The sequence below is a fragment of the Vulpes lagopus genome, chromosome 7 (genome assembly GCF_018345385.1).
Source record: "Vulpes lagopus strain Blue_001 chromosome 7, ASM1834538v1, whole genome shotgun sequence".
In the NCBI taxonomy this organism is placed as follows: Eukaryota; Metazoa; Chordata; class Mammalia; order Carnivora; family Canidae; genus Vulpes; species Vulpes lagopus.
Genome location: NC_054830.1, coordinates 4,437,536 through 4,462,955, shown reverse-complemented (window position 1 = coordinate 4,462,955; position 25,420 = coordinate 4,437,536). Strand labels below are relative to the sequence as shown.

The following is a 25,420-nucleotide window of genomic DNA, read 5'->3' as shown; positions in this document are numbered from 1 at the left end:
GCCTGGCTGCGCCGTCCGTCACGCCGGCGGCGGGAGGGGGCGTCCCTCTCCCCCCTCGTCGTCTTCCCAGCCGCTGGGTTCCCAGAGTGCTCCGCGGCCGTGTGGAGCGAGGCCTTGTTCCCGCGTTGAGCCGCCGCCGCCGCCGCCTCCTCCTCAGCTTCAGCCTCCGCGCCAGGCCCGGCCCCGCCGCGCCATGTCGGACTACAGCACGGGAGGACCCCCGCCCGGGCCGCCGCCGCCCGCCGGCGGCGGCGGGGGAGCCGGGGGAGCCGGGGGCGCCGGGGGAGGCCCTCCGCCGGGCCCGCCGGGCGCGGGGGACCGGGGCGGCGGCGGCCCCGGCGGCGGCGGCCCGGGCGGGGGGTCGGCCGGGGGTCCCTCCCAGCCGCCCGGCGGGGGAGGCCCGGGGATCCGCAAGGACGCCTTCGCCGACGCCGTGCAGCGGGCCCGCCAGGTGAGGAGGCCGCGGGCCTGAGGGGCGCGCGCGGGCGGGGGAGGGGGCGGGGTCACGCGCGCGCGCGCGGGGTCGCGGGGGGGGGGCCGAGGCCGCGGCGGGGTCACGTGGGGGCGGTGGGCGGGGGCTCGGGCCTTCCAGGGTGTCCCCGGTGGGCCCCCGGCGGGTGACCCCCTGCAGGGGGAAGGGGCGTGCGAGGGGGCCCCGGAGGGCTGGGACTCACTTTGGGGGCCCCACTTAGGACGCCCGAGGGCACGCTTTCCTGTCCTGGACGCGGAGTGCCCGGCTTCGGCGGGGAGGGTCTTGCTTGGCGCTCGCCTCCCCAGCGGGGCAGAGAGCTGTTTGCCTCCGGCCCAGCCGCGTCTTCGCCCGTTCCCCGGGAAGAAAGGACTTGGGGATGAAACAGCCCTTCCTCCCGAGCCTGGGAAGGGGGCCCCTTGCCACCAGAGTGGCCGAGCACTTGGGCGAAACGGGGAGGCTGGGCACCGGGTCTGGCTCCTTTCTGATGCTTCCGGTGGCTTGGAAGCGTGGTCTGTCTGTCTGGGAAGGAGGGGAGGGTCCCACTACTGTGTTTTGAGGCGTGATGGTAACATGGAGGTGTCACATGCTGCTGTGACTGACCTCCCCAGCTCCATCTGCGGCCTCCGCACGCCCTGGAGGGGAGGAGGCCTGGAGAACCGGAGAACTTTGCTGTCCTCCCGGGCAGCGGACCGGCCGGGAGCCGACTGAGTGCGTTCCCGTCGGAGGCTTTCCCGGGGTGGTTCCAGTGCCTCCGGGGCAGAGTGGGAGGTCCCGTTAGGTGAACGCCCTAGTCCCCGCCCAGTGTGGTCTATGGCTTTCTCACCTGGGGCGCGCGCGGGATCAGCCTCTGCTGTGCACTTGGTCCTGTTGCCCACCAAACTGCCTTGAGGGAGAAGCGGTCGTCACTAGGCGAGCTGATGCTCTTTGTTGGGCTGGGGAAAAGCCTCATCCTGAGAGCTTTGGCCCAAAGTGTTAAAAAAAAAAAAAAAGAAAAGAAAAGAAAAAAAATTAAGAGAGGTGGGAAGATAAGATCCTTAACTTCTGGTTTGTGTTTCTTTGGAAAACCACAGTGTGATAGTTTCACACGTGGACTCTGGTCTTAAATTTTGTTGCATTGGGATTATTTGAAGTCGTTCCTCACGTGTCTGGCGTGTAATGTGTGTTTTCAGAAAGGGTCTTTGGATTTGGTGGAATGAAGATTTTAAATGCCTTTAAGCAGACGCTTCTCTAAAAGCCGTTCAACGAACGCAAAGATTTTGAGGGGGAGACAGATCAAGGAAAGTTGTGGTCTCCACCATCCCAGGAGAGCTGGGCCACAGTCACACTTCTGCTTCCCTCGTGGAGGCAACCTGAGGGTCCTCCCGAGAGCAGAGCAGTTGCACACGACGAGGGCACGAATCCCATCTAGAAAGGGAATTTTGAAATTCCTGGATGACTCTTGTATGCTGAGGCCCTCGGGTAGGTTCTGAGAAGTTCGTCTGAGCACTAGTTCGTTGTGGTGGTAACCTTCTGTGCTTACGATTTTGTTTCTAGATCGCAGCCAAAATTGGAGGCGACGCTGCTACCACAGTGAACAACAGCACTCCTGATTTTGGTTTTGGGGGCCAGAAGAGGCAGTTAGAAGATGGAGGTAACTACCTACCTGCTGGGAGGAAGGCCGGGGGTAGAGCGAGGTGCCTTTGTCTGAACGTGATGCAGAGTCGGGGGAAGCCCACTGCCATTTGGTCTTTTAAAACCTCAGCAGCCCCAGCTTTGTTCATTCTTCTTGTTCGGGCTGCCATCCTGGGGTATCAGGTGGCTGAGAGGAGCAGATTGATTGTGACCGGGTCCAAGTTGTAAGTTGTCAAGATTGTTCCTCCCCTTCTGGTTGGCTTGGGAAATGCTCATGGTTTTATCCAAGCCCCACATTAGTGCAGCTTGGCTGGCCCTAGGGCGTGCAGCGCTACCCACAGTAGCCAAAATGATCAGCGTGGGGGATCAGCCAAAACCGGACTTTCCCCCCCGCCATCCCTCCCTGCCCGTGGACTTGAGTGCTGCCATCATTGTTCCTGTTATAAAGGACTTTTTTTTTTACTCTAAGTGCTGATGGTAGGACTGGTGGAAGTCTGGCCTCCGTCCTGGTTGGTCCCTGCTACTCTCCTGTCTTGGCTTTGGTGTGGGGGGTGGGGGAGGGAGGCTGTTTGCCAGGCCATGTGGCACCAGCATCAGATTTGAGGCAGCTGTGGGTGGGTGGGTGTAGCATCTGACATCCTCTCTCTTTCACAGACCAACCGGAGAGCAAGAAACTGGCTTCCCAGGGAGACTGTAAGTCCATTGGATGATGCAGGCAGAGGGCAGCTTCAGGGTCTTAAAAGGTTTTTAGGATTTGGGAGCTAGAAACTCTGAGGAGGTGGCACCTGTCCATGGAGGCTCTAGGTGCTTATCATCTGGGGTCTGTGAGCTCTAGGGGTCTCAGAGCCCCTGGAGATTGAGGCAGAGATGGTTGGTGCGTGTGCTGATGTGAGATGTGCTCAGGAAGGCTCAGCCTGTAGTAAGTGCTAGCCACTCCTCGTGCGGACAGGAGTACTTGGGGGCCAGTAATGTTCAGGGGCCCAAACAGGAGCCAGGCCAATCATTGCTTTGAATTTTCTCTCTGCAGCCATCAGTTCTCAACTTGGACCCATCCATCCTCCCCCCAGGTAAGCTGTGATTTGGAGAGCGCATGTTTCCTTGTCTGTCAGCTATCGCTGGCCTTTCTTGCTGACTTAGGAGAGCTGTGTCTGTGGCTGCTTCCTTGGCCCCAGAGAAGCCCAGGAAGTATAGGGGCAGTCTTTGTGCCCTATTGCTGCCTGTGCTGTGGTGGGACACTTAGCAGGAGGGCTGAGGACCAGCTATGGGTTTCTCCTCTGCCTTCTGCAAATGCTTGTTCCCCAAGAGCTGGTGGGGCCTGTGGTTTTTTCCTATTTGCGCACCACCCCCACCCCCTCCACCCCACCCCACCCCCCGTGACTTCAGTGAATCTGATGTAGAATGTTTCCTGAAGGACCGTGTTGTTTCTTTTTCTGTGTATATGAAATATGATGAAATTGATTTTTTAGGGAGAGGATAGGGAAAAGATACCAACCCTTTTATTTTATTTTATTTTATTTTATTTTTTCTTAAGAGACCTGAAACGACTGTCAGAATTCTGTCTAAGCGTCCAAGCATTTGCTCTTGCCCTGAGTCAGTGGGGCAGCACTAGTTTGGGGGCACAGTGACCCCAGCCAAGTGTCCTGTGGCCTAAATGGGGAAATGGGCCTTGAGAGGTTGAGTGGCTTGCCTTGGGGACAGGAAGCTGTGTGCTCTTGTCAGACTCTGCTTAGTCCTGTGGGGTCTTGGTCCAGATGTGGTGGGAAGTAGGAGCAGAGGCCAGTAGCGCCAAAGACCCCACAGGTGAGGAGCAGTGGCTTCAAGGGGTCTTTTCTAGAGACCCTTCTGTCTCTTTCTTCTCACCTGAGACTGGCTTTTGTTGTTTTTTCTTATAGGACTTCAATGACAGAAGAGTATAGGGTCCCAGACGGCATGGTGGGACTAAGTGAGTATGGGTCACTGTGGGGTGCCCATTTTCCTGCCTCTCAGGGACAGTGTCTTGGGAGCCCCTGCTGGCCCAGAAGCTTTTGGTGTGAGAGGGCCTCCTGTACTTTCCTCTCACCTGTCGTCTTTGGGCTGGGGGCCTGGTGGAGCTCTCAGCAGAGCCAGGAACCCCTGCCTGCTACATAGTCTTTTTAGTGCTGGGGTGCCCTCATCAATCTCTGCTTTTTCCCTTTTTCTCCATCTAGTCATTGGCAGAGGAGGTGAACAGATTAACAAAATCCAGCAGGATTCAGGCTGCAAAGTCCAGATCTCTCCAGGTATGAGAGCCAGATTTGTGTCAAAATGGTCACAGGGCCGGGCTGGGTTCCTTGCACTTTTTTAAAACAATCACCTGACTGGATAGAAGTGAGATAGATTGGTGTTTATGGAGTGCTTTCTACGTGCCAGGCTCAGGGCAGGATCTTAACTAGTACAGCGTGGTGCCCTGCAGTGTAGCACTTTACAGTTGGCGGGGAGGCCAAGGTGGAAGATTGAAGGTTGAGTATCCAAAATTTTGTTCTAGATCTTGCTCTAAACTGTTGAGTCCCTATCTGAGGTAAACACCTACTGGGAAACCAGTGGGAATGTGTGAGGCAGGGAGATGCATTCAAAGGAGTGGCTTTGAGACCAGGTCCAGGTTTGAGTCCGAGTCTGGCTACTCAGCTGCACGTGTCTGTCATCCAGGGGTTTCTGGGGACTTGTTCTAACACAGTGGGGTCTGTAGACCATGGAGAGGATGTGTGTGATCGTCGGTGATGGCAGGAATGGACTAGGTTTGGGAACTTACCTTCCAGCTCCTCTTTTTGCCCAAAAGTTCTACCTCCTTGACTGGCCTTTAGGCTTCCCAGCCTTGGTCTCGCAGCTTCCCAGGTGTTAGCCGTGATTTGTCGGGCTGCTAATGGTGGCAGATATAGCCGTTGTTGTGCAAGTTTCCCCGTCTCCATGGAAAGCCTTTCTCCAGTGTCCACGGACCTGGGGAGGCATCGACCCTCTCTCTCCTCTACAGACAGTGGTGGCCTGCCCGAGCGCAGCGTGTCCTTGACGGGAGCCCCAGAATCTGTCCAGTAAGTCCCTGGTGGAGCCTGTCATTGTGATGAGGGGAGCCAGCAGAAGCTCTTTCCATCCTTTGGAAAGTTGGGGGCAACTCCCCCATGTCCCTCAACCCTTGCCCTCTCCAGGGGGCTGTACCGATGCTTTGATTGCCCTGACTCCGAAGATCTGGGAAAACCACCTGAATAGCCCCATCCCTAGGGACGGACCCTCTTCCTCGTCATCTGTCACACGCGCATGTTGGAGTCACCTTCTTTCCTCTGAGCTGGATGGGGCTGTCAGACCTGTACTCTTTCAAGTGTTTGAACTCGCTCTTCCCCTTCCCAGGAAAGCAAAGATGATGCTGGATGACATTGTCTCTCGGGGTCGTGGGGGCCCCCCAGGACAGTTCCACGACAATGCCAATGGGGGCCAGAATGGCACTGTGCAGGAGATCATGATCCCCGCAGGGAAGGCCGGCCTGGTCATCGGCAAAGGCGGGGAGACAATTAAACAGCTGCAGGTGAGGGGTGGGATGGAGGACAGAAGCTCCTCCGGTCCCCAGAAAGTCTCCTTCGTGCATCTGTGTGTGTGCACACCCCACCGACTGCTATGCCAGAGCCTCTTACCCTTTGTGATCACACCTGCCCCCCCCCGCGTGCACTAGCCCCAGAAAGTTCTTTGAAAGCCCGACACTGACTGTCCGCATTGATTGTAAAGGAGCGAGCTGGAGTGAAGATGATTTTAATTCAGGATGGCTCCCAGAATACAAATGTGGACAAGCCTCTCCGCATCATCGGGGATCCTTACAAAGTGCAGGTGAGAACGCTGGGGGTGACGGGGTATCTAGGGGAAGTGAGCAGCGGACAGGGCTGGACATTTGAGGGAAAGGGGAGAGGTTTTCAAGAGCACTGATTTGAAGTCTGTGCAGGACTCTCACTCTCATTCTGAGCTCTCCCAGCACTGGACATGGGAAAGAGACCTAAGTTTTGATCTTTCGTTTTTTTATCTGGAAAATGGGGATGCTGGCCATCCCTCCCTCTTGGGACGGCAGGTCAAAATTTTAGCAGGCCCTGGGTGGGCTCAGCATGGTCCATGAGGCCTTGGGTCATGGGAGGCTAGGGGGATGGTGTTGGAGGGCGTGCCCTGTGTGTTTGCAGCAAGCCTGTGAGATGGTGATGGACATCCTGCGGGAGCGTGACCAGGGTGGCTTTGGGGACCGGAACGAGTATGGATCCCGGATTGGCGGGGGCATTGATGTGAGTGTGGGCCTCCCGCAGTAGTGGAGTGCCATGGACTGGGCGTGACTCCCGCTCTGGTGGGCAGAGGGCACCAGAGCCACAGGGACAGGACTCGGCTGACCACCCCCCACATCCGTCCCTCCGTCAGGTGCCAGTGCCCAGGCATTCTGTCGGGGTGGTCATTGGCCGGAGCGGAGAGATGATCAAGAAGATCCAGAATGACGCTGGTGTGCGGATACAGTTTAAGCAAGGTCAGGGGCCTGGCCGAAAAGACTAGCTGGGGCGGGGGGGTGGCTGTGTCTACACTTCTGTCCTCAGGATGACTGAGGGTCCACTGCAGATAGCCTGGCACCGTGGTGAGCCCGTTGAACCTCTTTGTGGTGCCATCGTTACTCCTAGCCAGCAGAATGGGCCTTGTTTCCCTCCCCGAGGGGAAAGCCAAATGTGAGAGGTGGTGGAGGGCAGACTTCCTAACTTTAAAGGAAAGCTCTTCCTGTCATCAAATCTGTTCTGTTTCCCCCACCAAATGGCCCGTCCTGATGGGGCACCCTGGACTGGATCAAATCACTCTGTCCCAACTCTGGGCTACTGCCAGGCCTCAGTGAGGGTCTCGGAAGTGGCAGGCCCATGGGGAAGAAGGACCTTTCTGAGGTTTATTGTCGTCCTTAGTTTCATAAAATGCATCTGTTCCGGGGGTGCTACCCTACCCTAGCTGGTCGAGTTTTCTTCTCTGGAAACACGGGCCTCCCCGCCCCCCCCCCCCCCCCCCCTCAATACATGGAGTGTGATGATGAGCGGCACTTTGAGCCGGAGATATTTCTGACACCTGGCTTGGCATGGTGTCTACCTCGCAGAGGCGGTGTTATGGGGGTTTGGTGTTGTGCTTTTCTTTAAAACTCCTCTTTCTGTTCTCTGGTTGCTGGCTTCAGATGATGGGACAGGTCCTGAGAAGATAGCTCACATAATGGGGCCCCCAGATCGGTGTGAGCATGCTGCTCGGATCATCAATGATCTCCTCCAGAGCCTCAGGGTAGGTGGCTTCGGGGTATGCTGCGAGCTGCCGGTGAGGACAGAGGGGACTGGCACTTCCCTATTAGAGAAGTCCAGGAGCCAGGCTAGCTTTCTGTGTTCACACTCCATTTCCTCCCTGTCTTGCAGAGTGGTCCTCCAGGCCCTCCAGGGGGTCCTGGCATGCCCCCGGGGGGTCGGGGACGAGGAAGGGGCCAGGGCAACTGGGGCCCTCCTGGGGGAGAGATGACCTTCTCCATCCCCACCCACAAGTGTGGGCTGGTCATCGGCCGAGGTGAGTAGGCCCTGCGTGCGTACTGCTCCTCACCCGCCCACTCCTCCTGCCTTCCCTTCACTGCTTGTGGCTTCCCATAGGTGGTGAGAATGTGAAAGCCATAAACCAGCAGACAGGCGCCTTCGTGGAGATCTCCCGGCAGCTGCCGCCCAACGGGGACCCCAACTTCAAATTATTCATCATCCGGGGCTCACCCCAGCAGATTGACCACGCCAAGCAGCTCATTGAGGAAAAGATTGAGGTGGGCTCAGGGAAGGGTTTTAGGAGCCTAGACCCATCTCCTGTCTCCTCCCACTCCTGAACTAAATTTGTCTGCTTCTGCTTCCTCCAGGGTCCCCTCTGCCCGGTTGGACCAGGCCCAGGGGGACCAGGCCCTGCAGGCCCCATGGGGCCATTTAACCCCGGGCCTTTCAATCAGGGGCCACCTGGGGCTCCCCCACAGTGAGTATTCCTCTCAGCTTCCTGGGATTTGGGACATGGGGATTGCCGTGCTGGCAAGAAGAGCAGCGGGTCCCATTTTCATTCACCACCAAGAAGTGCTGATTGCACTGGTCCAAGAGGCAATCCAGCCCAGCCTCCTGTTTCATGCATATTTGTAAAAGATGTCACACGTGTTGACTCTAGTCTCCCCACCTGATAAGCAAACTCATGTATGTTGAATTTGGGGGGACTCTCACATCCTTAAGCCAATGGAGTTTGTGTTCTTCTCACTTTTTTCTGGGCAAAGGGCCTGTGGCTGAGTACAAGCAGGGGGCTGGCCTGGGCCCCTTCCTACTAGCCTTCCCTGCCCCTGTGAAGGGGCAGCCCCGGCTCACTTGTCCTCCCTTTCTTGTCCTGCAGTGCGGGGGGCCCCCCTCCTCACCAGTACCCACCCCAGGGCTGGGGCAATACCTATCCCCAGTGGCAACCACCTGCTCCTCATGACCCAAGTAAGTAAGGCTGCCTGGCTGAGGGTCAGGACAGGGCTTGGGTGCCCCCGTGGGGAGGGCAGGGCGGGCTCCCTGTTCTGTCCTTCAGCCCCCTGCCCTCCTACAGATAAAGCTGCAGCCGCTGCAGACCCCAACGCTGCCTGGGCCGCCTACTACTCACACTACTACCAGCAGCCCCCAGGCCCCGTGCCGGGCCCTGCACCAGCCCCTGCGGCACCCCCTGCCCAGGGCGAGCCCCCTCAGCCCCCACCTGCCGGCCAATCAGACTACACGAAGGCTTGGGAAGAGTATTACAAAAAGATCGGTGAGTGTGGGGCACCTGGGTGGCTCAGTCAGTTAAGCGTCTGAAGTTTGGGTTGTGATCCCAGGGTCCTGGTATCAAAGCTACACATCGGGGAGCCTGCTTCTCCCTCTGCCTGCCGCTCCCCCTACTTGCGTGTGTGTGTGAGCTCTCTTTCTTTTTCTATATGTCAAATAAAATCTTTTAAAAAAGAAAAAAGATCCAGTGAGTGGGTGCGGGCCAGTGCCGGGGCTCTGGTCTGCCAGAGGCTGCTGAGAGGCAGCCGCCTCCCTGTGCCGTCCTCTGACCTGATGCCTCCCCCCTTCAGGCCAGCAGCCCCAGCAGCCCGGAGCACCCCCACAGCAGGACTACACGAAGGCCTGGGAGGAGTACTACAAGAAGCAGGGTGAGCCGCTGGGGTCACGCGGTAGGGGCAGGGCTGGGCCCTCGAGCCCCCAGCTGCACTCGCTCACCCTCTGCCCCTCTGCAGCTCAAGTGGCCACCGGAGGGGGTCCGGGAGCACCCCCAGGCTCGCAGCCAGACTACAGTGCCGCCTGGGCCGAGTATTACAGACAGCAGGCCGCTTACTACGGCCAGACTCCAGGTCCCGGCGGCCCGCAGCCTCCTCCCACACAGCAGGGACAGCAGCAGGCAAGTGGAAATTGCCACCCCCCTCCTCCTCCTTTCTCCTTCCAACCCCCGGCCACCGTCCATCCTGCCTTAGTGGGGAGCGCCGGAAATCCCTTCCCCTGCGGGGTGTGTCCTTGATGCCTGCAGCGGGGGCCGTGTGGCCAGAGGTCTCCGGGAGTCCCCGCGAGCTGGGGAAGTGTGCGCTGGGTCCAGAGGTTAAACGAAGAGGCCTCCCCGCGCCAGCCCGCTTGTTCCTGTGTCACGCTGTCGCGATGCTGGGGGAAAGCGCGAAACAAATACAAGGTGGAACTGTTGAACTGGTGGGTAGTCCTGGGGGTGGGGGGCAGGCCGGCAGCACAGACGGTTGGTCGCCATCCTGGCCGCTAACTCGCTCACTCAAAATCTGGCCACTTGGGAAGAAAACGGATGTGTTTTCCCCTCTCTGCATTACTTTTTTGGGTTTTGTTCTTTGCATTCTTTTATTTTTAACCCCACAATCTTTTCCCCGTGTCCGAGTGACTATGTGTTGCAGGCGGCCCCAGCGTGGGTCGGCCCTGGCTCTGGTGGGCCTTGGGGGAGCTCGCCAAGGGGACCCGCCCCAGGGCCCCTCCCTCCCCTCCTGGGCTCCGCCTCCTCCGCTATCGCGCCTGCCTCTGTGTCCCGGTTTTGTCTGTGAAGTGGGCATGACGATCGCCGCCACCTTCCAACCTACCTCACAGGGGTGTTGTGGGGACACCGTGATCTCTGAGATTGTCATGTTGTGATGCGCCGGAGCACCTGCCTTCCTGAAGACAGAGGGCACCCCTCCTCCCTCCCTGACCCTGAGCGCGCTTCTCTCCCTCTCTTCCGCTCTGCCTCTGTGGCCCTGCTTCTCTCCTCCTGGTCTTCACGTCACTCTTTCTCCTCCTCCTCCATCAAGGAGCCAGTCTGACTTCAGCCGAGGTCCCCGGAGCATTTGACTAGACAGTTACAAACACATGGTTGCAGCCTGAGCTCGCCACAGGCTCAGGAGAGGGGCTTCCTGGCCCCCTCCTTGCCGCCGTCCCCCGTCTCCCGCCCCCTCCTCCCCTCCCCGTAGTGACCGATTCCTATCTCTTCCCTCTCCGCAGGCTCAATGAATCGAATGAATGTGAACTTCTTCATCTGTGAAAATCTTTTATTTTTTTTTTTTTTCCATTTTGTTCTGTTTGGGGGCTTTTTTTTTTGTTTTATTTGTTTTTTTTTTTTTTCCTCGTTTGTTTGGCGAGAGAGCGATAGCTGCTGTGGGAGGTGCTGGGGAAGCCCTTGCTGAGTGGCTTGGAGGTCACGGCCTGGGCGATGCTGGGCTCTCACTCTCTGGCTCATTCTGTGTGTCTCATGCTTTTTTCTTTCAAAATTGGGATCCTTCATGTTGAGCCAGCCATAGAAGATAGAATTAAATCTCTGCCAAAAAAGAAAAAAAATTTAAAATATAAAAAACACAAAAAGCAGACAAAACCTATAAAATTATATATATATATATAAAAATCTCTATCCCTTCCTGAAACTGCCTCTTTCAGGGGAAAGCAATTCATTTTCTTCCTACCACCCTTGGCCCTCTTCATGTTTTTAAAATAAACTTTTAAAAAGGAAAAAAAGTCACTCTTGCTATTTCTTTTTTTTTTTTTTTAGTTAGAGTTGGAACATTCCTTGGACCAGGTGTTGCTATTGCAGGCCCCCCTCCCCCCCAGTCGAGCCCCTCGGCCTCTGCTCCTCCTCTCTCCTCCTCCCCCCTGCCTCGCTCGGCTCCCCTGCAGCCCCTCCTGCCCCCCACTCCCGGGACTGGTCTTGGGTTTCAACTGTTCAAGAGGACAAATTGAGAACAAAACAACAAATTGTATGGCAGTTTTTACTTTTTATCGCTCGTTTTTAACTTCACAAATAAATGATAACAAAACCTCCCCGTGTCTGCTGGGTGCCGTCTCTTTCTCTCTCTTTCTCTCAGTCTCTCCTCCTCTTCCCCCCCTCCCTCCTCTCTCCTCTCCCCTGCCCCCTGTAGAGTTTTGAAGCAGATGTTTGTTTGTTCTTTATAGATGTTGTAAAAGCCTGATAATGGTGATTGGAAATTACAAGCTTTGTGTTGTGTTTTTTCTTTCCTTCCTTCCTTTTTTTTTTTTTTTTAAGAAAAAGAATTATAAGAAAAAATAGTTTTCTGCAGGCGCATTGTGCTTTCCTAACCCCCCCCCCCTTTTTTTTTGGTTAAATAAAGTGCTTTTTGTCTAAAAACTGCATGCTGGCCGCAGTTGTGTTCGTAAAGGAAACAAGCTGAAGAGGAACAGGGGTTGGCCAATAAGAATGGGGGGTATGGGCCCCCCAAAGACTGTTCTGGTGTTGCCTCGCAGAAAGGGGAATAGCAGGTTGAGCCCAGGGGGAGTAGTCTTAACCCCATCCCATGTTTCTCCTCTGGGAACATGGGGAGCAAGACACCCAGGAGAGTCCCTGGGGACAGGTGTTTCCATGGACGCAGCCTGCCACCACAGCAAACGCTTGGCTCTGTGTGCCTCACGGGAGTCAGACTGCTCTTGGTACGCACCTGGCTGGGGCCTGTTCTGTCCGTGTGCCCCAAGGTGGAAACCAGGCCTGGTAAGAAATGGCACCAGATCCGTGCTTGGTGGGAGGCCACGGCCTCTCAGGGGTGAGGACAGGAGACAGTGAACCCAGGGGCTGATCTCGAGGCCTACTGTATGGCTGGAGTGTTCTTTTGGGGTTTATAGTTGAATACTAATGCAGATCAGGTTTCAACTTGAGAATCCTGGGCTCTCAGATTTGAAGCAGCACCAAGCAGGAGCCCAGAACAGCTCAGAGCCCCCTGCCCCACCAGGCTTTCTCTAGCCTTGTAGGAACCTGCTCCTGTGGGTGGTGGCCCCCACTCAGCCCACCCCTGTTGTGCCATGGCCCAGAAAGGGGCTCGGTTTGGGGTCTCCTGGAGAGTCAGCTCAGATTAATGCCTGGCCTGCCATCCTACATACCTTACCTCACAAGCCTGTCCCCCTTCTGAGCCCTATGTGTGTTCTGGGATGGGGGGGAGACGGAGCCCCCAGCCCCTCCCGTCACTGCAGGCTTTCAACGACAGAGCAGCACTTGGCAAAAATGTTTTCTGGAGCTTCTTCTGCCAAGATCTAGAGGAGGGGGAGCAGAAGGTCAGTTCTGAGTCACAGCCCGGACACTGTCCAGCCCTCCAACGCGGGGGAAGCAGGTTTGCGGGCCTCTTCTTACTAAGTGCGGACAAAGATTTGGGAAGTGCGGTGGCAGGGTCACACAAGGTGAGGGAAGAGGGAAGTGGGTCAGGAAGGCTGCAGCACAGTGTTACAGGTCACTAAGGGCTGGCCACTCAGCCACACCAGCTGTGCAGATACTGTCCCTTGGAGCGGGCCACAGGGGGGCGGGAGGTGTGGGGGATTGCCTCCCAACCCCTGTGGCCCCTGCCCTCCTATCCCAAACTCATTGATCGGTTAAAGCTTGTTCCATAGGACACCCTCATTTTAGCTTCATTTCACACTCCTGCCTTCAGGCAGAGATGGGGACAAGCCCGAGGTTTTCATAGATGGGTCACTTTAAGAATTAGGATACCCCTGCTTTCCCCCTGGAGGATGTATATCCCTGCACTTGAGCTGAGCCATGCTTAACCAGTTGTCCTAATCTTAGGTTTTGTAGATGTAGTCAAATGTTTTTAATGTTGCAGTTTGGGAGACAGTCCTTCTGTTTAGACCTTAAATGTCCTAGCGGGAAGGCCACAGCCTGTGCCTATACTGCCCAGTGGAAGAAATGCAATTTCCCAGTGTACACAGTAGGGAAACAGGCCCAGAGAGGTCCAGGATGTGGCCCAAGCCATCACCCTTGTCTTGTTCCCATGGGGAGTTGGTGGCAGGTGATGAGGGGCAAGCAGGAAGTACCTACATTACAGAGCAGGTTCTTCTGCTGATAGAAGGTCAGGACTGGCTCACACAGCATGTAGTAGGTCTCTAGGCGCTGGCGGATGGCCGACTCACAGTCATCTGCCCTGTGCTCCACCCGGCCCCGGTGCAGCACTCTCCGGACCATTGTATCCATGGAGCAATCAAACACCATGACGATGTCTGGGGCCCGGCCCACCTAGGCATCCGCCAAGGAGGCTGGGTGAGGAAGAGGCTAGAGGGTGGCTCCCTGCCACCCCCCCACCCCACGCTGAGATCAGGAGTCTAGGAGGATTGTGCGGCCCCCTGGGTTCATCTTATTTTTTAGCTCTGAGTTGGTGTTTTAACGTGTTTATTTTCGGGGATAGGTAGGACCTTGGCAGAGCTCGTAAGTAAACACCACTAACAGGGAAGAGTGAAGACTCCCTCACCATCCCCAGCCACCCAGTTTTACAGTCCCTGGAAGCCACTCCTCCTTGGAGTTAGCCTGCTATTTTAGGCATATACTATAGAAGTGAATTGACTCCAATGTCCTTTTTCCTGCTTTTTTTTTTTTTTTTTTTACAAGTGGTGAAGATACTGATTTGCCTTCGACTTCATTCACTTGGTATAATTGGAGGTGGTTCCATATCGGCACGTAAGGAGGTTCCTGAGTATTCAGCTGTATGGATGTACCGAACTTAGTTCTAGATTGATGGATATTTGGATTGAAATATTCCCTCTAAGATGGATTTAAGCAGTCTTCACTTGCCTTCCTGTTGCCCAGATACTTCACTCGCACTGGGTAAGATACAAGAGTTTCTAGCTCACCTGTACCATTGCTCTGCCCTCCCTGACTGGTCTCAGGAGATCCCTAGAACTCCATGGCTGCCCACTGTGAGCTCTACCTCCTACTAGTTCCTCCAGAATTTCCTCCTGAAATAGACAACAATGGTGCATTAAAAACAACCACTACCACCACCAAGTGAGTTTCATTCCAGGAAAGCAAGGATGGTTCAATACAATTTATTGTATTAACATCTGAGGAAAAAGGCATACGGTATCCTCACAAACACAGAAAGGGCAATTAGAATGTAGCATGCATTCTAGATTTTTAAAAGATGCTAAGAATTGATAATTATCTTCAGCCAACATCTTAATGGAAATTTGCTTTCCCACTGAAGTTGGGGACAAGACAAAATTGCCCCACTCCTGCTCCTGTGACATAGTAAGGTATAAGAAGATTAGCTAAGGCAATGAGATGAATCACTTTGAGAAACCTGAATTTGAAAGAAGGAAGGTAAAACCATGTCTGTTTGCAGATATGTGGTTATATTTCTGGGAAACTCAAGAAAACCAATAGATAAACCAGTGTAGACTTAAGAGAATTTGGTAAAATAACGGGATATAGCATTAACACACAGGTCAGTAGCCTACATCCAGACAAAAGTCACCAGTTAGAAAAGAAGGCCCCACTTACAGCAATAAAATGAAACATAATATGCTCAAGTAAAACTGTTTCCAAAAATGTGAAAAGTCTTAAGGACAATCTTTAAGGAACACTTGAGTAAAAGTACTCCTAAATTATTCAAAGGAGACTTGAACAAAAGGAAGATATAAACGTGCCTGGATAGGAAGACCACATCACATCAGAAAGGGAGAGTTCTTAAATCAGTTTATTATTTCAACATGATAACTTACTTAGTGGAACTGGTTGACTCTAACATTCGTGTGCAAAATCAAACGAGTGGGAATGTCCAGGAGAACCTAGGCAAAGAGAGTGGATGGTGGGGGTGGGAGAGGAGGTGTTGAACCCTAACATACTAAAACCTAATAAGAATGGGACGCCGGGGTGGCTCAGTGCTTGAGTGCCTGCCTTCAGCCCAGGGCGTGATACTGGAGACCTGGGATCGAGTCCCACATCGGGCTCCCTGCATGGAGCCTGCTTGTCCCTCTGCCTGTGTCTCTGCCTGTGTGTGTGTGTGTGTCTCATGAATAAACAAAATCTTTTAAAAAAATAAAAAATAAAACCTAAGAAGGCTGCCATATCAAAAACAGCAATGCGCAAGGGAACAAACATATCCCTGGAACAGAGTAGAGTCCAGAAATTGACCCAAGCAAATGTGGAAACTTGTTACATGGCGAGGGTGGCATCCCAAATCAGTGGAGAAAGGATAAACTTTCAACTAAATGATCCTGGAATAACTGGATCACAATTTGGAAAAAGGTCAAACTGAACACTTACTTCATTCTAAAAACTAGGATAAGTCCCAAATGGATCCGAGATCTACATGCAAGAAATAAGGTCCTACAAGTACTAAATAAACCATGAATGGTTTCCCTGATAAGCCTAGGATTGGGGGGAGGGGGGTTAGAAATGGTCTTAAAATCCAGAAAAAAATAACAAAATATTGATAAATTTGATTAAAAATTTAAAAATGACTTTTGCATGACCAAAAAGATACCATAAAGCAAAGTCAAGAGATAAACTGACAAAGTGGGGGGGGGGGGAAATATTTGCAACCCATACCACAAAGGGCTAATAGCCCTAATATATCAAAAGTTCCTAGAAATCAAGAAGAGACCAACAATCTGTCAGAAAAATAAACCTAAAACTATAAAGAGCACACAAAAGACATAAAAATGGCCCTCAACCTCACTCATAGCAAGACAAATGCCCATTTCAAACTACCCCAAAACGCTATTTCACACCTGAGCAGGGTGGCAAACATCCAAAACTTTGGCAACATCTTCTGCTGGTGTGGGTGTGAGGAAAGAACACTCTCATCTATCGCTGGTGGCGATGCAAAAAAAGAGTGGGGACGGCCAGCAAAATGATCGACAGGTTTCTTTCTTTCTTTCTTTCTTTCTTTTTTTTTTTTTTTTGATCGACAGGTTTCTGTTTAATCTCGCAATCCCACTCGGAGGAACCTATCGTAAAGATACTGGCAAAAATCTGAACTGAATGCAGAGGTTATTCAGTGCGGCATTGCTCGTAGCGCCACACGACCGCACACAGCTTATTGCCTGTCAACACGTTGTCCAGCAAGTTATTGTCAACGGGGTATCAGCTGGATAGACGACGGCAGTGCCACGCAATGGAACAGTAGTCGTGAAAGGAAACAAGGAAATCCTCGATGCCCATAGGAGATCTGCGGGATATGTTGTAAAGCTCAAAAAAGCGAAGACACGTATACACAGAATGCCGGCTTTTGTGTGAGGAAAATCTCTCTCACACACACGTACACACACATACACACACACTTTATATCTGCAAAAAGAAACACCAGAAGGACAAACCAAAAACTAATGAAAATAGTTGCCTATGGGGAAAGGAGGACACGATTGGGGATTAGGGGCGGACAGGAGTGGTTGGAAACAAGCTCTTACTCCGGCACACTTTTTGATGTGGCTCTGACTTTGGGATCATCAAATAACATGCAAATTCAAAAGTTAAACGTAACAAGGCAATCCCTAAATATCCAAAACCAAACCGAAACAAATGTACCTGAGTTATTGTCACGCATAACTACAAAGAGAAAATAATTATTTCAGGCAACTCGGTGTTTTTTTTTTTTTTCCCCAAGTACGTCCACAGTGAGGAATAATGTAAGGAAAGTCAGAGCCACAGAGAAATCTTAAACTTACTTCAAGTCGTTTTATTTTTACTAGTTAGTAGTGGTATATTCCCTGGAAACAATTTTGCATCTAATGGAATAACGCAAATGACTACGTTAATGGTTTTAGGAGTCTGATGTTTTAGGGAAAGAGGAGGTGGCATTGTCCTGCTAAGTGTGAACTGGAAACATCAGGATGAACTTGGGATTTTTTTTTTCTTTAAAGATTTTATTTATTTATTCATGAGAGACGCAGAGAGAGGCAGAGACACAGCAGGGGAGCCCGACGTGGGACTCGATCCCAGGATCCCGGGGTCACACCCTGAGCCGGAGGCAGATGCTCACCCACTGAGCCCCCCAGGTGCCCCAATCTTGGGATTCTGCCCCCTGCACAAGTGCGTGTTTTACAGCTCTGACCACTGGAAAGGTTTGGAAATGGTGACAACCCAGTGACAATGAATTCCCCTGGCCCCCAGGCCGGACGCCCCTGTAAAGGGCTCCTACGAGGGAGCGCCAATTCGAGGGCTCAGCAGGAAATGTGGAAGGTAGGGGTGGGAAGTGGGAAGTCGGGCCAGAAACTGAGAGCGTAGGGGTCATGGGGGGGCGTGGCCGTGTCAGAGGACACACGTGTCAGTGAGAAAGGTGCCACCCTGGCCACTGATGGGACAGCTGGCAGGACCACAACAAAGACCACGGAGTTCTGATGAGAGAGAACCAGACGAATGAAGGCAAAAATGACCAACCTCATGGTCACCATTGGAAGGACCTAGGACACCAACGCCTTAGTCTGAAAAATGGCCCTCGAGGAAGGGAAGCTGCCTAGCCCACCTGTCTGGTAGGAAGTGTATTTCAGGACAACCCAACAGCCCTTGACGAGGAAAGACATTTCTTCTTTAGGGAAGAATTCCCACTAATCGGTGTGGGAAAAAATGCCCAGAAGAGAAAAATCGCAAACTGGCAATATCTATCAGCCTGAATATCAGCACGAATAAAACCAGGAGATGGGAGGTGGAGGGGGCACTTTGCGGCCCCCGCTGTCTGACCGGGTGTACTCAGTTGAGGCTCCCGCCACAAAACGCCACGTGCGCATGCCTCAAACAACAGAAACTGTACTTTCTTTTTTTTTTTTTTAATTTATGATAGTCACACAGGGAGAGAGAGAGAGAGGCAGAGACATAGGCAGAGGGAGAAGCAGGCTCCATGCGCCGGGAGCCCGATGTGGGATTCGATCCCGGGTCCCCAGGATCGCGCCCTGGGCCAAAGGCAGGCGCCAAACCGCTGCGCCACCCAGGGATCCCTCTACTTTCATTTTGTAAGAAAGATTTTATTTATTTGAAAGGGAGACAGAGCTAGCAGCAGAGATAGGGAGAGAGAGAGCATGAGCGAGAAGCAGGCCCCCCGCCGAGCAGGGAGCCCGATGCGGGGCTCGATCCCAGGACCCCGGGGTCACGACCCGAGCTGAAGGCTGATGCTCCACCGACTGAGCCTCCCAGGGGCCCCTACAAACTCCACTTTCTCACCATCCTGGAGGCCGGACACCAAGATCAGGGCGTCCACACGGCTAGTTCCTTCTGAGGCTTCTCTCCTCGGCTGGTCGATGCCGGCTCTGCCCCGTGTCCCCTCTGTATGTGCGTGTCCTAATCTCTTCTCGGAAGGACACCGGTCAGATTGGGTCAGGGGCCCCCTCCTCCCCCAAGGACCTCTTTTAACTTGCTCACCTCTTTAAAGACCCTGTCTCCACATACAGGCACATTCGGAGGCCCTGGAGGTGAGGGCTTCCACGTACACATCTTGGGGGAGTTCCGCCCATTACAGACCCCTCGCTGAGAGGGTGCCAGTCGGGCATGTGGGAGCCTCCTGGGAAATTATGCAAGACATAAAGTATTGAATCACAGTGCTCTACGCCCAATCCGCCCTGATTCATCTACCACCACGCGGGGGAGGAGCCAAAGCCTGAATGTCACAGGAGCGCAGAAATGTCACAGCCCCAGCATCCTCACAACTGGACGGAAGAAAGGACCCTGCATGCACAACACATACTCCGTTTTCCCACTTTCTCAAGTCCACCACCCGTGTCCCGGTGGATGGACGTTCGGGGGCCTGACTCCTCCTGAATAGCACACTCGGATACTTGTAAAAGATAATCCAGGGGATCCCTGGGTGGCTCAGCGGTTTAGCACCTGCCTTCAGCTCAGGGCATGATCACGGAGTCCCAGGATCGAGTCCCGCGTCGGGCTCCCTGCGTGGAGCCTGCTTCTCCCTCTGCCTGTGTCTCTGCCTCTCTCTCTGTGTGTGTCTCTCATGAATAAATAAATAAAATCTTAAAAAAAAAAAAAGATAATCCACCCACGGCGAGGAGACAGCAAGGCATCCCGTGCCACCCGACAGAAGTTCACGTCAACGCCTCCGGAGGACGCCGGACAAAGCGGCATCGGAGTCCCAAGCAAGCTCCAGACACACTAGCGGTGGCGACGACGTCTACTGGAGAGAGGAACGTGGTGACGAATGCTTTGCAGCCAGCGAGAGCCAGGCTGTGCCCACTCAGGAGACCCGAAGACGCGGCTTCTTGTTCGAGAAACACAGTGGCAAGGGAAACAGAAGCAGCCGAGACGGAAGGAGCACCTGGCTGACGACAGGGCAGGTGAGACGTAGGGCCAACTACACACTGTCACCCTTCCCTAAATCCTCATTACAACCACTTCCTCTTAAGAAGAAAAGGATGTTGAAGACGCTCACGGACACCTGACTATTGGCGAGTCGTTTGAGGACGCGGAAGATATTAACGTGTGATCGTGGCAGTGTTTTGACTTTACAAAAATCTTCATCTTTTGGAAAACATATACTGAAATATTTTGGGTGAAATACACACACACACACACACACACACAACGTACAGAACCCGAATCTGAGCACGTCGGTAGTTAACTCTGCGTGCGCAGAGCGAATGAGGGGTAGAGAGGCGAGGTAGGGACCCAGATTCTTCGGACAGTCCAAGGCAGGAGGGAAGCAGGCAGTGTGGACGCGCCGCCCTGGATTAGGAGACACCGAGCGAGGTGTGGGCCTCGTTTCAACTGGCAAATCTAACCACATGGAAATCAAAGGGACGCTCTTCAGACACTGGGGAAACTCAGAGGTGGCCTGGGCATCAGATGGTCTCGAGGCAGGAACGTTGGCCATGTCGGGAGTGGCCGGGTGAGGGAGCGCCCAGAATGGGCCCCGGAACCTGCTTCAAAGGACACCATCGACCGGCCACTGCGGCAAGACGTTCGGGCGCAGATAGAGCACGTGTGGCCAGACCTCGATGACAGTTTGATCTGGGCACACGGGGATCCCTTAGATCGTGCTGATTGTGTGCACAAGCACGTGCACACCTCTCCTTCCCGGCAGGGACAGTGAACGGGACGCGCGTGGGGGCCTTCGTCCCCTTGTGCTTCCGAGCACGAGGCTTTGTGGGGTCAGCTTGCACAGACTTTGCACATCCTGGGCCTGTACGCCACTGCCCGTGCTGTCACTTAAGACACCGCATTCCACCAAGTGCCTTTTTCTGCTTCCTGCGGGGCCGGGAGGGGGGCAATGGGAGCACTTTGGTAAAGGGAAAGAGAGCACCGCTTGCTCTGGAGGTAACTGTAAAATCAAAATACGCCGTGATGCCAACAGCCCGCTTGTGATCCTGGACGACCCGCGGAGTAAGATGTCACCGCGGGGGGATGGGGACCTGGGTGAAGGGTACAAGGCAATTTCCTGTGAGGCTATAATTAACAAGTTTTTAAAAATACATCATTATTTTAAAGTCTTCTTCCGTGAACAGGGGAGTTTCCCCGCAGGTGACACTTCTGGGAGAAACATCGACGCAGAGAAATGGGCGTTTCAGGGCCACTGGTCAGGGACGCTGCAACAAAGTCCGACCTGATTCTAATAATCGGAGCTGCACGTGGCTGTCTGGTTGTTCTCGGCGCCCCCGGCAGGGAGTCCCCGTGGGCTCGTTCGACATAGGCCACCCATCCCCGGGCCTCGGCTCCCGAGCTGTGTTCTCAGACAGGTGCAGGAGTGACAGGCCGCTGCCTTGGGAGTCAGCCTTCCTTCCCTGTGTCCCCACGTCGAGGAGACGCCTGTAGCTTTTCTGTCCACATTCACAGAGGAGGACACTGAGGCTAGGGAGGCCAAGCCTCGTGCGAGTCACAGACGGGGAGAAAGTGACCGAGTGTGACCTGCACGCCAGTCTCGCTGGCTCCAAAGCCAGTGTCTGCACTAGGCTGGCCCACCTCCAAGGGTAACCTTCCCTCTGTGGCTCCCGATTTCCCTGTCTGTAAAATGGGGGCGCTGATCTCCCTAGGAGTCCGAGACAGCATCCCAGGGCGGCTTCCTCTGAATTTCAGCACCTTGGCCCTCAAAAGGCCCCCGGGGGTGTCTTGAAGGTACACAGAGAGAAGAGCAGTGGCAAAGGACACGGTCCCCAGGCAGTGTGTCCTTGCAGGCAGAGACTTCTGGGGCGCCCGCTACAAGCCAGACCCGCTGCATCAACGCGACCCTCAAAACAGACGCTCAAGGCCAGCAGGGTCGGGGTGGGGGGACCTGAGCAGGGGCCTCCAGGGTCCTCAAAGGCTGACAGGGGCCTGGCAGCTCGCAGAGATCTAGAAAATTCTCCACAAAGAAAATCCACCGTCATCGCACAGAGCCCCATTTATTTCCTTTTTTCCACCTCTAGCAGCCGCACGGGCACAAGAGAAAAGCACCGGTTCTGTTCCCCTTAGCGTAAATCCACAACGCCAGCACGACCCTAGCTGGCAGATGGTGCTCGGCCTCCATGACGGCAGGCAACCCTCCACGGGTGAAGGGGGGACCACCGTGAGGCAGAGAGGGGCCCCCCACTGACGTGTCAGAATCTAGGCCTCGGAACTGACTGCTGGGGCCTAAGGAAGGCCTGTGCCCGCCACCTAACTTGTGTGACCCGGGGCAAGTTGCCCGATCCCTCTGTAAAAAAAGCAGGATGGTGACGGTGCAAGAAACGTTTCTCTGGAATGTTCCGAAAGATCAGAGCTCATCCGAGTAGGGTCGAGAACAGCGCTGGGCTCAGTAAAAAGCTCAAGATGCATTCATGCTGCTGTTGCCATGGGGACATGCAGGCCCTGCGCTGCCAAGCCAGGCGATTTTCAAGGGAAGCTGCGCCATCCAGCTGCCCTGCCCCAGCCCTGGGCCACCTCTGTTGGATCCCCACCTGGACTTCTCCGAAGGCATTTCAACCGATTCCAGCAAGTTCCAGAACAGTCTGGAGGCTGACAACCTGCCACAGGTTGCCTCTTCTCCCGCTTGGCCATTTCCAGACGTTCCAGTCTTCTGGCTCTCAAGGGGGCGGATGGGCCTTTTCACGAAGTCAGCGCTGCTGGCATGCAGAAGGAACCTGAAGAAACGCAGCTGGCTCCTCCCTGGCACAGCTCAGCTGTCCAGTGTCCTGGCTTCGGGGAGGCCACCTGGGCCCGACCCCGAACAGCCCACTTGTGTCCCTCCAGGATGTCGTTCTGTCTCCTCCTTACTGCATTCACCGCGACCTGAAATGTCTCTCTTTTGTCCAGTGAGTCACGTATAGGTCAGCGCCTGGCATCCTAAGAGCAGGGACTGAGTCGGTCTCATGAATCCTAAGGACAGAGCCTGTTCTCAAAAGATCTGGGGACAGGTGGTTGAATAAATAAATGAACGGATAACTAGACTCCATGTCAATGGCCCGGAGATGATACTAACCCCAGGTGCTCTTCAGTGGGCAAATAATTGATGTGCAGGAAGATATTAATAGGACTTTGTCCCGGCCAGCTCACCAGCTACCTACCCAGGTTCTAGAAGCTTCCAACCATCTCCCTCCCGACTGTCCCTTGAAAATATAAAACCCCATTTCCCCCCTTGCCATCTCCTCTCCCCCAAGTCTCACTCCTTCTGATCTCCATTCAAGGCAGGGAGGCGGGGAGTGGCTTCACGCCTCACCGCACGCTTGCACACCCTGGGGTCACTCACAAGGCGCTCAAACTCCTTGGCCTGCTTCAGCCCCCGCGGGAAGCCGTCAATGAGGAAGCCTCGGCTCTCTGGGTGAGACAGCATGGTGCTGCTGATCAGGTCTAGGATGATGCCCTGGGAAGGAAAGGGGTGGCAGGTTTGGTGCCCCGGGGGTCCCTCACCTACATGGCCACCTTGTCAAGTGCGCTTCCTGGGTCTGGACTTCAGGTGAGTCCAGGGGAGCACCTGCCCTGCCCAGCGCCCAGGATGCCGAGGCTGCTCTGCTGTGTGGAGCCGGTCTACCAGGCAGAGTGGCTACCGTGTGCCAGGCTTGCGAGGTCTCATTTACTCATCGCTACAGTCCTACAGGTAGATATGGGGGGGACCTTCCTTGTACAGGGGAGGAAACAGGTACAGAAGGGGCCAGTGACATATGCCCAAGGTCACGAGAGTAATAACTACTGACTTTACGGAGCGCTCGTTAAGTTGCAGGCACTTTGCCACGTGCTTTATGGCAATGAGGTCAGCCAACCCTCACTACGGACTCCTGCTGGGAGTCCAGCTGCTCTTCCACTTTGACAGGTGGGGACACGGAGGCTCAGGGCAGCAAAGCAGTGGGAGTGGCGGCCTTCTGGGCCTCTCTGCTTCCAGGGGGCTTCCAGGGAAGCCCATCCTGACGTACCCCCTTCTTCCCTCTGCCCCGGTGCCTGTGAGCTCTCACCGTGGGCACCAGGAGCCCCTGCAGCATGATGTCATAGATCTTCCGGCCCCGCTGGGTGCTGCGTCGGGCCTCCTGCCGCAGCAGCTGGCCCAGCCCCACGTGGCGGAAGCCGTATTTGGTTGCCATGTTCTTGCATTGTGTCCCTTTGCCACAACCTGGGCCGCCCATCACGAAGATGATCAGGGGAGACTTGAGGATGTCTGTGGGAGCCCAGGGAAGAGGTGGGGAGAGGGTTTGGTGCTGGCAGGGGCCAGCACGCACCGATGTGTCTGTGTCCACAGCCTAGTGTGTGTCCTCGGGTGAGTGACGCGGGACACGGGTCTCCTGGCATTACCCATTTTTGCCCTAGGGTGGCATCTGGGGGGTGCGCATCCATGCCCAGTGGTATATCCACACAGGGCACGGGTTAGCACTGCTACGGGGGCGGGTTTGGGGGGCTGCGAAGAGGATGCTGACCCCGAGCAGGCCACGCCCTCTGCACACAGCATCTCCTTGAAGAACCTCAATGACTCGACTGTCCCGTTTGACAGCTGAGGAAACAGGCTCAGGGCGGGGCAGAGACTTGCGCCCCCTCCGGGCCATCCCACAACGCCCTCCTCCTCCTTCCCTCTGGTCCAGCCCCCCTGGCCTCTTCTGTCCCTTGAACTTGCGAAACTCATCCCTCTCCCGCTGCTCCCCCTGCACGCCAGGTCCCTGCTCCGCTGCCTTCAGGACACAGCCCGCCCGCCCATCAGGCTTCCCCTCCGGACCTCCCCCCCATCATTCGGTCCCAGGGCCACATTTCCTCCACTGCAGCAGCCACCATCAGCTAGGATTTTGCCTGTTTCCTTGTTCTTGTCCGTCTCCCCAGCCACACTCTGTGCTCCGGGAGGGCAAGGACCAGTTCTGTCTTGCTGGTCCCCGGGTTTCTACCAGTTGCCACGGTCCCTGACGTGCGGCAGCGGGTGATGAGCAAACGAAGGTGCGTGGCTACCAGGCGTCTCTAAGGCGGTGCAGTTGTCGATAATGCAATTTCCGTGTCTCGCTTCCCTCCCGCTTGGCTTAGTGAATTCCCAGGCACCCCAGTGGGCCCAACGTAAACTTTAAACCTCCTCTCTCCCCGTGGCAGCCCTGCTCCCTCCTGCTCGCCGATACCATTTTTCTGAGACTGTCTCCTTCCCTGTCTACACTGTCATCTCCTGGAGGCCGGGCAGCTAGTGTGACATATTCGCCGCGGCGTGCCCGGAACCCCGCGCAGCAGGTGCCCAAGCGGATCAAAGCGCGGCTGATCCTCGAGCACGTGCAGCTGTGTGACTGCCGCGGGTGGGCGGGGGCGGGGCGTGTGCACACCGGCCTTGGGTGTGGGGTACCTGCACCTCCCTCGTGCCCTTCACGGCCTCCTTCCTCCCCCCGTGAGCCAGCCGCCCCTGCGACGTTACCCTTCTCCTGGGGTCGCAGGGGCCTGCCCACCTCGGGCAGCTTGGACTTGCACAGACCCATCCCACCAGCGGTCCTGGGGTGGTCGCGCCCCATCCCCACCCGGGCGCCCTGACTCCTCCTCCTGGCTCGGCTCTACGTCACAAGGGCCCGATCACTTGGCGAGACGATGAGGTCTCCCCGGGGCAGAAGGAGGAAATGAACCCAAAGGGGCGCAGCTGGCGGCGCCCCAACAGCTCGACGCGGACTCAGAGGCCCCGGTCGCTATGGTGACGCGGCCTCCTCCGACTCACTTCCGCAGTGCAGTGGCGCATGCGCG

General features: G+C 55.1%; 2 protein-coding genes across 5 annotated transcripts; one reads left to right on the top strand and one right to left on the bottom strand.

Moving 5' to 3' along the window:
• Positions 1-53: 53 nt before the first annotated feature.
• LOC121494376 (KH-type splicing regulatory protein) lies at positions 54-11,394 on the top strand. Of its 4 annotated transcripts, none has more exons than XM_041760736.1 (20): positions 54-209; positions 351-451; positions 2,006-2,102; positions 2,738-2,776; positions 3,111-3,150; positions 3,976-4,025; positions 4,270-4,341; positions 5,070-5,127; positions 5,441-5,615; positions 5,813-5,911; positions 6,253-6,351; positions 6,482-6,584; positions 7,263-7,363; positions 7,492-7,636; positions 7,717-7,877; positions 7,968-8,077; positions 8,477-8,565; positions 8,672-8,869; positions 9,174-9,251; positions 9,336-11,394. In XM_041760736.1, exons 1-20 carry the CDS (start codon positions 194-196, stop codon positions 9,611-9,613), a joined length of 2,109 nt encoding a protein of 702 aa, XP_041616670.1. In that variant the 5' UTR covers positions 54-193; the 3' UTR covers positions 9,614-11,394. The 4 variants fall into 4 exon arrangements, with proteins under 4 accessions (XP_041616670.1, XP_041616673.1, XP_041616672.1 ...); XM_041760739.1 differs by having other exon boundaries at positions 54-210; positions 358-451; XM_041760738.1 differs by having other exon boundaries at positions 179-206; positions 348-451.
• A 1,093-nt stretch (positions 11,395-12,487) lies between these two features.
• LOC121494330 (adenylate kinase isoenzyme 1) lies at positions 12,488-25,375 on the bottom strand. Its single transcript, XM_041760617.1, has 3 exons — positions 23,686-25,375; positions 13,391-13,585; positions 12,488-12,612 (listed from the first exon to the last, which is right to left on the bottom strand). The coding sequence occupies exons 1-3, from the start codon at positions 23,851-23,853 to the stop codon at positions 12,544-12,546; spliced, it is 432 nt and encodes a 143-aa protein (XP_041616551.1). The 5' UTR covers positions 23,854-25,375; the 3' UTR covers positions 12,488-12,543.
• Between the last annotated feature and the right edge of the window lie 45 nt (positions 25,376-25,420).